The sequence below is a fragment of the Corylus avellana genome, chromosome 4 (genome assembly GCF_965113065.1).
Source record: "Corylus avellana chromosome 4, dhCorAvel1.hap1.2, whole genome shotgun sequence".
Lineage (NCBI taxonomy): Eukaryota > Viridiplantae > Streptophyta > Magnoliopsida > Fagales > Betulaceae > Corylus > Corylus avellana.
The window spans coordinates 10,239,962-10,252,971 of record NC_142493.1 but is presented as its reverse complement, the minus strand read 5'-3'; the positions used below and the strand labels follow the sequence as shown (position 1 = coordinate 10,252,971).

Sequence of the window (13,010 nt, the reverse complement as noted above, 5' to 3'; positions counted from 1 at the left end):
AGTTTACATATACATTTTAGAAAAACATGAAATAAATAATTATGTGAAAAAGACATAGGTACAGTTCCTAATTAAAAAAATAAAAAAATAAAATCATAAAGCAGAAACGAAGTATAAGTAAAGCTTTTATACTTTAAAAAAAAATTAAAAAAATAAAGAAGGGCCTTATACTTTTTACATCATATCAATTATTTTTTATTATCATTCAAATAATAAGATTACTACAAAATAAATTTTTTACACCCTTCTATACTAATGTTTTCTTTTTTTATTAATCAAACCTGCTAAGGTCACAAGAGACTACCTTCTTTGAGGCCAATGCCAATGACAAAGATAGCCTATCAGTCTAAAAAAAAGCTATGGATAATACGTACGTTTTGACTATGAGTTTGCGGACATTATTACAAAATATTAAAGTACAAATTGTTTGTTATAAATGTCAAACTTCTCTGATGATGACAACTGAGGTTCCTGCAAATCAAGAAGTAAATATAATATCACTTTTTGAACCATGAGAGAGAGAGAGAGGAGAAAATTATTTTGTACGTACAAACTTATTTGTGGGAAATCTATTCTGAAATTAGATCTTCAAATCAAAATTCTCATATATAGTCTAATTTTATCTTTTTTTAATACTCCATTCACTTACTAAAACTATAAATTATAGAAAAAAATAGTAATAAATGTCTTTTTCTATTTGTTTCACTAATTATTCAATTTTGTCCTTAGAAAACTATATTGTATGTATCACTTCTAACTAATACAAAAACAAAATTCTTTTCTAGCAAAGTAAACAACAGATGTTTTGACTCTTGAGTCTAGACAATTATTATAGAACATCCAAAAAAAAAAGGGGGAACTATTTGTATAGGGCGGAAGGAATACACAACTTAAAAGGAACAACGTTGAACTATTTGTACAAGGACCGAAGAAAAATAAACATATTTTATTGGTATTTTTCTGACAACGATATTATTTCCTAATAACCACATTGGCTTTTAGAGGGCTTTAATTAGTTGTTTACTAAAATAGTAATTTTAGAAATTACATTTTTATTTCACAACTATATCACAACGTTTATCTAGTAATTTTAACTAACCCTTGAATTTATTTTTATTTTTTTAAAATAAATAAATAATCCAAAGGTTGGGATTACAACGTCAACAGTACTATAAAATAATTGTAAGATAAAAATGTAATTTCTAGCATTACTCTTACTAAGAAATTTGGGCAGTACTGTACTAATTCCAGGCTAGCATTCGGTTAAGAATTAATTAGTGTAGAAACTAAAATAACAACAAAAGGATAGTGTAATGCCATTATATTTAGGAATCTAAATATAAAAAGGGTGGCTATGTAAAGCACCAACCTGGCCTTATTGGCGCCACCCCCACCGACGCAGTCCTCATGAAATTTGAAAAATGCTTACAATGCAAACCAAATAGTGAAATATTTTTAGGAAAACTTTTTCTGGGTAAGAGCTAAAGATTTTTTTGAAAAATACTGAAAAGATTTTTTTGAAAAATATTTTCAGTTAAAAACGTTTTACATATATATATATATATATATATATATATATATATATATGTTTTACCTCGAAAGAAAAGAGCTTAGCATGCATTTATCCCTTGTCATCAATATACATATAGAATAAAAACTCTTCGAAGCCCTTATACATATGGTAAGTAAAGAGTACCTGTGATAACTCCATGCATAATAATCTATTAACAAGAGATGCAATTGGGCCATTTAGACGTATTCCAGTTTTGGCCTCACGAATTGCATGGCGCATGCTATTCAACAAGCGACCATATGTTAATCCAGGTTCATTTTGCACTGCTTGGATGAAGCTATAAGTCAAGGCACCTGTTGAGTCTTTACCTGTAAAAGCCTGCACATAGAAGTTGGATACCAAACAAAAGTGATTTTAGGAATAAAAGTGTATATCTTTCGATAGGTTGTATGTTTGCTTTCAATATGTCAGTGAATCATACCGTTCAATAATAATAAAAGCTGTAAATTATTGCTGAAAAAGAATACACGAACAAAAACCGATCAAAATAACACTAGGATCACAACTCACTACTTGAAATTATGTGATATAACCACTCCCAAAGGAAAAAATAAAAAATAAAAAATACACTCACCACTTGAAAGAAATTGAGGCAAGGGATACAGAGTTAAAAACGCTCACCGATCACGGAAAATCACTATGAGATATAGAGCAGTCACACAACATACCATTCAATGCAGAAATACCTAGAGATTAAAACCCACTAAAAACAGGCATGCAGTAGCTGATGTTAGTAAATTGAGCAAGTTTCTCAATCATAATGTGACCTTGAATTGCCAATTCTCTTAGGGTTTTGAATGATACATCACCTAAGTCTGATTTATAGTAATACCTAGGACTGTTTCACAATTAATTTGTTGAAACTACTGGGAGAAATATTGAAGGTATATGCAATTCCGAGCAAGATGTATATACAATTACACAAACTCTAATCTTATTACAATTAATAAACATGCATAGGCTTTCCGTCGTAGACAAAACTAATGGGGGGCCGGCATAGGCCAAGGCTTACCTCCATTTGTATGATTTTTTTTTTTTTTTTTTTTTTACATGGGCTACATAATTTATAGGGAATTTAGATATAAACTCCTTAGCTCAACGCGCTTTCATTCAAAACTCCCTAGGTATTTTTTTTCGGAAATTTAGTCACTGTGTCAATCGAAACTACAAGAAACTCTCTACCGTCGAAAATTTTTAACACCCATTAGGGCCACTCAAAACTCCCTGTTTTACCTGATTAAAATATTAATTATTTATTAAATTAATTTTAAAAGTTAAATCTAAAAAAAGAAATTAAAGGGTGGCTATAAGCCACCCCGGGGGTGGCTCGAGCCACCCCTTGGGTGGTTTGTGGTGGCTCGCGGACACCCCTTTCCACCCATGGGGTGGCCCGCCAAACCACCCAAGGGGTGGCTCGAGCCACCCCAGGTGTGGCTTAGGGTAGCCTGCAGGCCACCCCAAACCTTGTGGCCACCCCTTGGGTGGTTTGGGGTGGCTCGCGGCAACCCCTAACCATCCATGGGGTGGCTCGCGGCACCCCATTGGGGGTTTGGGGTGGCTCGCGGCCACCCCCTTGGGGGTTTAGGGTGGCCCGCAAGCCACCCCTCCATTCATGAGGTGGCTTGCGGGCTACCCCAAACCACCTGGGGGTGGCCGCAAGCCACCCTAGGGGTGGGCAAACCACCCCTAGGGTGGCTTACGACCACCCTTCAAATTTTTTTTTTTTTTTTTTTTTTTTTTTTTTTTAGATTTAACTTTTAAAATTAATTTAATACAAAATTAATATTTTAATCAGGTAAAACGAGGAGTTTTGAGTGGCCCTAACGGGTGTTAAATATTTTTGACGGTAGGGAGTTTCTCTTGTAGTTTCGATTGACCTAGGAACTAAATTTTCGAAAAAAAAATACCTATATTGTTTTTAATGAAAGCGCGTTGACCTAAGGAGTTTATATCTAAATTCCCTAATTTATATTCATGTGGCGCTATGGCCCCTATACACATAACAACAACTCATAGAAGACAAAACCATTCAAACTATTCATCATTGCAACAAAATTTTGAACATAGAATAGATGCAAAACCACAATTATATATTCCGAGTGGTGGACGCAGGTGTCTAACACCGAACCACCCGTAAAGTTATTTGTGTTATTTTCTATATTGCTTTCGCTATTATTTTCACATCAATATCATTATTTCAACATGGTATCAAAGTCAAAGGTCCTAGAATCAAACCTTGACTCCGTCGAATCACTTCTATTTAAATTAAATATTCCACGTGTTGGGTCTCACCTATTAAAAGATAATTGAGCCCACACGTGAAGGGTAGTGTTAAAAATTAAATTTACCTATTCCTATACGTTTAAACTTTTGGGCTAACTGGTGATTTAACATGGCATCAGAGCCACTTCTTATGGCTTTTTACGTCATTGACGTCTTCTAGTGATCTTTTTATTCTGATCGTCCAAGCGTCGTCATGCTCTCCATCTAAGTTGCCAGTCTCTTCTGTGCCTTCATCGCAGCAAAAAAATAAAAATAAAATAAAAATCTCAATCAAGCTTGCGAGGTACAGATCTACTAATTTGTGGAAGACCCATTACCATCGGCAGCCGCACGCGCCTCCACGAGCCGCTCAAAGGTCACTGGCATTTTGCCACGCGCCGCCGCCTTCTTCCGATCAGCATGGTTGCCGAACCACTCCATAGATCTGCCGCTATTTGTCTTATATTCGCCCAAAACGCTGCCATAGCGTCCTTGACGCGCCTCCACGCGCCGCCCAAAGTCATTGTCGTTTTGCCATTGCCGCTTCCGCCACAGGCTACCACCGTCGTCAAATCTCATCAGCCGGACCTCTGTTCGACAGCTCTTCCTCCAGCGACTCCAAATCTGCCACGAACACTACTGTTCGGGTCCTCACTAGCCTCTCAGCCATTGGCGCGTGATTCCTACACTCCCAGCGCAGCCGCATCTGCCGCACGTGCACTATACATGCCAAGCCCTCTACTGCTCTTTCATGCAACTTCTTGCATGCCACACTGGATCCCAGCTTGCACTTTCACCTGCAAGTATGCCACACTAGATTGAAGCCCTGGAGTCCATAGTTCTTACCCTACGCGCATAACACAAGATTACTACCTGCGCAAGTGCACTTGCCCTCCCATACACTTGCCCACAACAGATTAGAAGCCAAATCAGCAAAGCTAGGCCTATAGTAGAGCTGCCTATACCAGATTCAAATCTATGAAAAAAAATAAATAAATAAAATAAGAAAAAGCACATCACGCACGCCATGCATGAGCCAGGTTCGGTGCGCCAACTTGATAACCACTCAAGTGGGTTCTTTTTTTTTTTTGCCCGTTGTCGGTGTTTCAGCCCATAGTCGGCCCTTTTGAAGTTTGGCTCATTGTTAGCCGTGGCCCGTTGTCGGCTCCTTTTTTATTTTGGCCCATCGTCTGCCCTTTTTGAAGTTTTGGCTCATTGTTAGCCCTGGCCCGTTGTGGGCCCCTTTTGGCGTTTGGTCCGTTGTCAACCCTTTTAAATCTCACCAACCGCCACCTATCGCTGTCGCTGGTCACCTTCGTCAGTCACCACCATCTACAGCCCATTCCTGACCTCCGCCACTACTGTCATCATTGTTTTTTATTTCAAATTCAAGGTTCCAAAAATATTCCACCTTGAGTTGGAGGGAGATGTTAGAATATACAGAAAATATTATATATTTTCCATATATTCTATACTTACATTGATATCAAATATTCTCTATTTATGGGCCGATTGTAATCAAATATTGGGATTGTAATCATGTAATACCCTGATAAAACAATCGTCTTTACTAAAAGGTTTTCCACAAAGAGCGATGAAAAGATTACATATAGAACAAGGTTTAATAACAAATAGACCTAAGCCCATACACATAACCAAGATTCCTGGAAGTTTTGAGGCAAAAACCAAGCCCACCCATTTCTGACTATACGTACACCTAGTAGTACATCATATACGCTCTTGTCTCTACTACCGAACGTATGCCAAGGGACCACCGGAAGTACACTACTTTTGAGTTGACCACTGGTTAATGACTTTACATACGATGCACCCTTTGGACCGTTGAATAAACAGTACCGAACGTACTCCCCAATAGAACCAGACGTCTGCCCCAATAGAATCGGACGTCTGCTACTTTTCAGAATAGTTGGTAGCACCCTCAGCTTTTCTGCCTATAAATACCAACCACCACCACCCCTTGAATCCATTCTTACGCCCCAAACTCTCTGAGAAACCTCTATGTGAGTGATTTGTCAATTTTCAATTTAAGAGAGAGAAGGAAGAAAGTTTGGTGTTCTTGCCACCTCTCGAGGTAAACCCATGCCCGTTTTTATACTCTCAATATTGTTTTTATTGCATTTCCTGATATTATGAATTTTCAAAAGACGTTATGTCAAGCTTTTACTCATTTCCTTACAAATTAAGAAATGTTTCCAAAATAGTTTTAAAAGCTTTTTGATTCCTTGTATTGCATGTTGATGTTTTTTCTTTATAATGCATGTGTTTATTTAGTAGCTTAGAAGAAGTTATAGTAGCTTATAGACTTTATAGAAACCTTAAAACACAGTTTGGAGCTTTTTGCCGAATTGCCTAACTCACTGACTGGACGTACGCCCTCGAGCCCGTACGTATGGCCAGGAAACCAGGCATCTGCCCTTAAGCCTCACTCTCGTGTATTTTAAAGTCCAACAACCCTTTTTGTTAGATAAGGCTTAGTACCATACTCGTAGAGATCCTCTAGTACTGCGCATAACGATGTGCTGTATTTCGTTATAGCAGGATTTAGCAATGTCGGAGGATTCAAGCAAGCGTATGAGGTAAGTAAACACTTACGAACTCTTTCCTCAAAAACGTGGGATATGTCAATTGACTGACCACGGGTATGATATGAGCATATCTACATTTTGTAACTACTTGGTAACTGCTTTATTAACTGGATGTTAAGATGCATTGTATGACATGGTACACAAGTACGTGCGGTATAATGGCCATGAGCTTACTATATAGACTTCATTTTATGGTCAAATGCATGCGTTGTTATATGGGCTTTGGATCCAATGGTTTTGTGACCGGCGCAGCCATTCCCTAATGGCCGATCACTACAGGACGTATATCATTAGTGGTGTGGGCTACCCGAGGTCGGACTCGATCGTGCTACTAGTGTTATGAATGGTAGTGTACAATGGCTGGGATACCGGCATTGTATTATAGGTCCCTCGGGACAGTGCCTACCCTACTGAAAAGGAGTAATATTTTGGATAAACCATACATAAGAGTTATGACATATAAAGCACTAGTTTTTTTTTTGCATTAAAATATTTAGGCGATTGCCGCTGGGAGTACACTTTTTTATTAACCAAATAGTCCTTTTATGGTATATTAACGGAGACAACACCTCTTTTTAAATGGTTACTAAAACAGCACGTCTATTTCTGCTTAAATGGGCTCATGTCATATCTAATTGTGAGGTTTACTTACTAAGTCGTTAGACTTATGCTGTTATTATCCTTTTAGGAAGTTTGACACTAGAACCCAGAAGTGGCACAATTGCCACTACGGACTTGGCTTAGAATCTTCATGCTGTTATCAAGTTTGTTTTAAATTATTACTAGTTGCTCCATATCTTTAATTTCGAGGAACATGCTTGTCCATTTGATGATTTAATATTTTTTCAGATTTATTTCACCTTCCTATGCATTAACTCTGAAAATGCTTAGATGAGCGATTTTCCATTTAGCCACAAGTTGGTTTAACATGGATAATTGCTAGTAACCCTGCCAGGTTAGCCAAGACTAATTTTGGGGGCGTTACAAATCAAATCAAGGGGATTTGATTACTATACTTGTATTTAAACATTACCATATAAATATGGACCTTTGTATTGTAGACAAATCAAGTTAATGAGCACAATATAGCCCTTAGGGGTATTCCGAGTGGTGGACGCAGGTGTCTAATGCCAAACCACCTGTAAAGTTATTTGTGTTATTTTCTATATTGCTTCCACTATTATTTCTGCATCATCATTACTTTAACAACCACAACGCAGGTTACACTTTTTGAGGTTAGTTTATGATTATTGAATATTGATACTGTTATAATTATATTTCTATGTTTGAAAATTAATTTCATTTATAGTTAATTTTGTAAATTATTTTTCTGTAATTAAATGTGTTTACAAGACTATAAGAAATTATAGTTATTTTAGTGTAGACTATAATGTTTTCTAATTGTTATTTGATAATTATAATTTAGAGTAGTTTTTAGTTCATAAGAAATAACCAAAGTTAAAAAATTAAGAAAAAAAAAACACTAACTAAGAAAAACAATTAGTAGTTAACAAATTGTGTGATTTAACATATAAAAGCTATTATATATTAATTCAATATTTAATTTTAATATATTTTTCATTCAAGCTTTGGTTTCATCCAATACGAAGCTTTGGAGTGATGATACACAATACATTGGCGTGCATGAATAGCCATGATACACAGCACGCGGCGCGCACACCGCGTGCTCTTTTGTTTCACCCGAGTTTCTGTATCGTGTGTGATAAGCCTAAATGACTAAAGAATTGAACACAAAAGGTAATCATTAACGGGAAAGTAACAGCACAAGAAGTTGAGCAATTTCAAAAAGTTTGGTATAGCTAGATGCTTGCCGGCCATACAATTCAAACGATTTTTGAAAAATTCCTTTCACGAGGAATGCAATCACAATCCCCTAATATATAGCAATTAAAACGATGCAGAATATGAGCATTTTCTGGCCTAAAAACTACACTTCCCTCTTGATTCGTAGGCTCCTTTCTGATTCTAGACATTCAGATTATATATATATGCAAAAAATAATGTTCAAGTAGTAATTACTCACCGTTGTGTCCGCAGACGTCTGGTGATCATCACAGGCACTGAAAGAGATTGCTAGTCCACCTCTTGTTCCTTTATAAACACCTGACATACATCTTTGATCTTCCCATGTGTAGTATCCTTCCCTACTCCATCACAAGGATGGACTTCTAATTTTAGAGTGTGTTTGGTATTGTGATTTTGCAGATTAAGAATGTGATTTTAAATCAAATTGCAGAAATGTATATTTTGAAACTGCATATTTCAAAATTTGCGATTAGAATCTACTTTTTAAAAAAACGCATGATTTTATGGTTAAACTGTGATTTAAAGTCAAAATTGAGATTTTAAACGCCAAACTACGTTTTTAAAAATCACTTTTTCAAATCGTTATTTTTAAATCATACTTTTTGAAATCACAATCCTAATCATATAATTGGTTTAAGTGGAAGTTCACATAAAAGAAAAATAATAATAATAAAATAAAAAATAAAAATAAAAATAAAGGAAACTTCAATATTTACTCACTGTGATGTGTCATGCGTTTTGCAATGTTAACCTCGAATTATCAAAAGTTGCAATGTAAATATTTGGGGTAATTTCACTTTATACCTCTCAACTAGGACTCGATTTGATATACCCCCAAACTTTGAAACCTCTTAATTTGGACCCCTGAACTTTCAATTGCAGCCAATTTACCACTTCTGTCAATTTTTGCCGTTAAAACCTCTAAGAAGACAAAATTACCCTTTAATTTTCTTTTTATTAAAAAAAAAATAAAAAAAATGGGTCACAAGGTGGCCCAACTGTGGGTCACATTGTGATTTTATATATATATATATATATATATATATATATTTTAATTTTTAATTTGAAATTAAGGGTAAATTTAGAATTTTATAAAAAAGTCAAGAGTATAAACGTCATTGTCTTACTTTTAACGTTTAAAATCTAATGGAGTGGTTCAATTGACTGCAATTGAAAGTTCAGAGGTCCAAATTAAAAAAGTTTCAAAGTTCGGGGATATGTCAAATCGCGTGCTAGTTCAGGGTTCTAAAGTAAAGTTATTCCTAAATATTTCATTTTTCAGCCACTTTTAATTCGTCTCTACCATTAGGGTTTTGTTTTAAATCAACATCAAATCGGAAAATGTATCTTATACCCTTATAAAATTTATGAAAATACAAATTTACCCTTAATTAAAAAAGTTCTAAGAAATCAAAATCCACCCCTTATAAAATTTATGAAAATACAAATTCACCCTTAATTAAAAAAATTCTAAGAAATCAAAATCCACAGTTAGCTCGTGGGTCAGCAATGTTTAGTATTTTTTTTTTTTTTAAAAGAAAAAAATTTAGAAACACGAGTAATTTTGATTATTTTGGCCTTCTCGAAAAATCTTAACGAATGTGTATAATTAAAATGAGCTGAAAATTGGAATACCCACTTTATAATTTTGATAATTCTAAGTCAATATTGCAAAACCCGTAACACATCGAACTATGTAAGTAAAATTTCTCAAAAAAAAAAAAAAAAAAAAATTTGTCACCATAAAGCATCACACCTGTTCATCCTGCACACAAATGGCAGATCAAGCACGGTTCCACTGTAGCAGGCATCCACGATGGCATGAAGCTTGGCACCATGGGGTAGTGGGCGAACAATGGTGGCATTAATTTCATCATCAACTATCATCCCCTCCGTCGCGTAATCAACAGGGCACAGTGTTTCGTCGTAGCCGTCAATCTCATCCATGTTGTGGTCGCGCTGCCTTGAGCCATGGCCGGAGAAGTGGAAGACCAACGAGTCACCTGACTGAACCCCCTGGACTAGCCATCTCATGGCCATTCGGATGTTATGTTTCGTCGGAATCCTAAATGAATCTGTCTCCTCCTCTGTATGTTGCCTCCAAAATTTAGCATCAACGAAATTAATTAAATAATAAGTTCAGAAGTTTTTGTTAATTTGTCAATGGATTAAAATTTCAATTGTAGAAATGTTATTTCTAGACTACATTACAATTGCAATGTACCCCCTACTTACAAAAATAAAAATAAAAGGTATTCATGAACTTTTGTCTTTATTTTATATTTATTTAATTGAAATTTTTACACTTGTGTTTTTTTTTTTTTTTTTTTTTTTTAAGTACACTTTTGAAATTTCACCCGATTTGTAACTTTGCCATCAATGTTTAAAAATTGGCAATATGTATCCCAACAAAATATCAAAAATTCTCAATGAGACCCATCCATTAATAATTTCCATTTTCTCTTATATAAATTATAGAAAAGATATAATTGTCCCTATACATATATTTTTTAAAAAGTTGTCGGTGGCTGGCCACCTCATTCGGCCATGGGCCAGGCCAGGCCACCCTCATTTGGTTGGACCACCCATGAAGGGTTCGGAACGACTCATAATGTAGCCAAATGGGTGTAGTTGGCCACCCCCAAATGGCCAAAGGGGGTGGCCCCAATTTTTTTTTTTTTTTTTTCCTTTAATTGGGGGCATTTTTGGAACTCTTCCAAAAAAATCTGGGGCAATTTTGAGAAGTGTGGACCAAAAAGCGCACTTGCTACGCACTTGAGCCATTTTCTATCAAGTTAGATGAAAATGACTAATAGAGTGGCTAAATTGCAAATTTTTTATGCTTTGTTAGAATACATTGTTAATTTTTAAACATTTAAAGCTAAATTGTAAATTGGGTAAAACTTTTATGGGAATAAAGTGTACTTTTCCCAATTTTTTGTCTTTTTTCTAGTTGTTTCTAAGCTTTTTACGAAGGGGACATTGGAAACCAAAAAATAATTTGGGGGTTGGGACATTGCTCCTAATATTGAATGTTTGAAGGGGACATATGAATTACTTAAATCTTATTAGGGATTGCATTAAGGAGCTTAAAAATGTAATTTTTTTTTACTAAAAATACATTTTTAGTACTTAAGTTGTGTCAAACAAAAAGTCTGTCTATTTTAAAAATCAAAAATCAAAAATATTTCTTTGACATTTTATTTACTGAAAATGACTAAAATGTACTTTCAAACATGCTCTTAGTATTTAGAAAGATTGCGACGTGTATTGAAAAATCTAAACATGTGAGAATGAGTATTAGAATATAATCTACTTAAAATTTTAAAATAAGAGTTGACAAATTAACAAATACCAGTTAGGATGAGTATGGAATCATTGGGGAAACCCAACTTTTCCACCAGAAAGTATCTCATGCACCTAACATCATTCACACTTCCTTTGAGCTTGTTCCCACGTCCATAATAGCTCACTCCACATAGAAGCGCTCGCTTCCTCCCATGGGAGTTAGGCGGAATCAATGGCAGCGTTGGTCCCGGTGGCCGAGGATAGTAGTAACCATTAACTGGCGTGTTCGATGCCGGATAGCTGTTGAGAGAAGCAGTGGCCACCGCCGAGTTCACAAGGCTTTTAAACCGATTTGCTGCATTGTAAATTGAGTCGTGGACTTGAACCCAAGGGTCATTTGGTCGAACTGGGGTGACGGCTTGGCATGCAGCACACTGAATGGTTTGAGCCTCCGGCGGCACCAGTAGCTGCAACCCACACCAACTGCACCTTTCTCTTCTGCCTGCCATTGCTTTAATTTCTGTATGCAAAAGCAGTGGTTTTGGAGGGTGGCATCGTTTTTGTAGGATCTTGGAAAAATTGTGTCACTTGCGGCGATGGTGGAGAATCAGATTCCATCTTTCCTTTAATGGATAAAGTTTGTATAAAGAACAGCTGGGGTTTTGAACAGAGACCATGAAGGCATCAAACCGACCTATTTGATTTTGAAGAATATGGACTCAGATTCGATTTGAGAGGTGCACAAATCGAATCGAATAGGGTTTGGGGTAGCTCGGGCCAATTCTCAAGTTATCTAAGATGTTTTGGAAAGGTGGAGAAATAGGATTGGATTCTGTCTACATGGGTCAAGTTATCAGAAACTGTCTGAAGGGAACCATTGGCTTTAATCTTTAGCATCTTCCATTGAAATCGTTGAGGGTCCAACATGTCTCAGCTTTCAAGGACTTGCAACAAATGGAAGTGTGAATATTACTGTAATGTATCCTTGAAGTTAATAGTCTCCATTCCCTTTTAACAAGGGGAAGCTCACTTAAATCTGAAACATTTCTATGAAATGAGTGCAATGAAACATACCCTTGCTTCTGTTATACATGCTATGAGGCCAACTGATGCAGATGACAATGATGGCTACACCCAACATCAACAAAGAGCTGCATTACCTGAACGAGGATGATGTAGACTATGACGATGAATATGAGGTGGACCTAGAGGGGAATAAAGAGAACCGAGTGTACCGGAATTCTTTATCTTTGTGCACTTTAAGAAGGACCAATCCATTGACATTTTATTTGAACTCCGAGATGTTATGTTATGTTGGGGCATTTTGCTTGTCAAAAGGTATAGGATCCGTGGTGTATACGGTGTCATGTCATATGAGGTGGTTGAAGAACATGGCATGATGTTTTTATTTTGAGAAGAGAAATAAAAAAGAGAAGGAAACAGTTTATCAAACA

General features: G+C 36.1%; 1 protein-coding gene across 1 annotated transcript; it reads right to left on the bottom strand.

The window, feature by feature from the left end:
* Positions 1 to 275: 275 nt before the first annotated feature.
* On the bottom strand, positions 276 to 12,983 carry LOC132179943 (metacaspase-1-like). Its single transcript, XM_059592764.2, has 5 exons — positions 11,624 to 12,983; positions 10,025 to 10,355; positions 8,486 to 8,606; positions 1,697 to 1,891; positions 276 to 471 (listed from the first exon to the last, which is right to left on the bottom strand). Exons 1-5 carry the CDS (start codon positions 12,063 to 12,065, stop codon positions 412 to 414), a joined length of 1,149 nt encoding a protein of 382 aa, XP_059448747.2. The 5' UTR covers positions 12,066 to 12,983; the 3' UTR covers positions 276 to 411.
* Between the last annotated feature and the right edge of the window lie 27 nt (positions 12,984 to 13,010).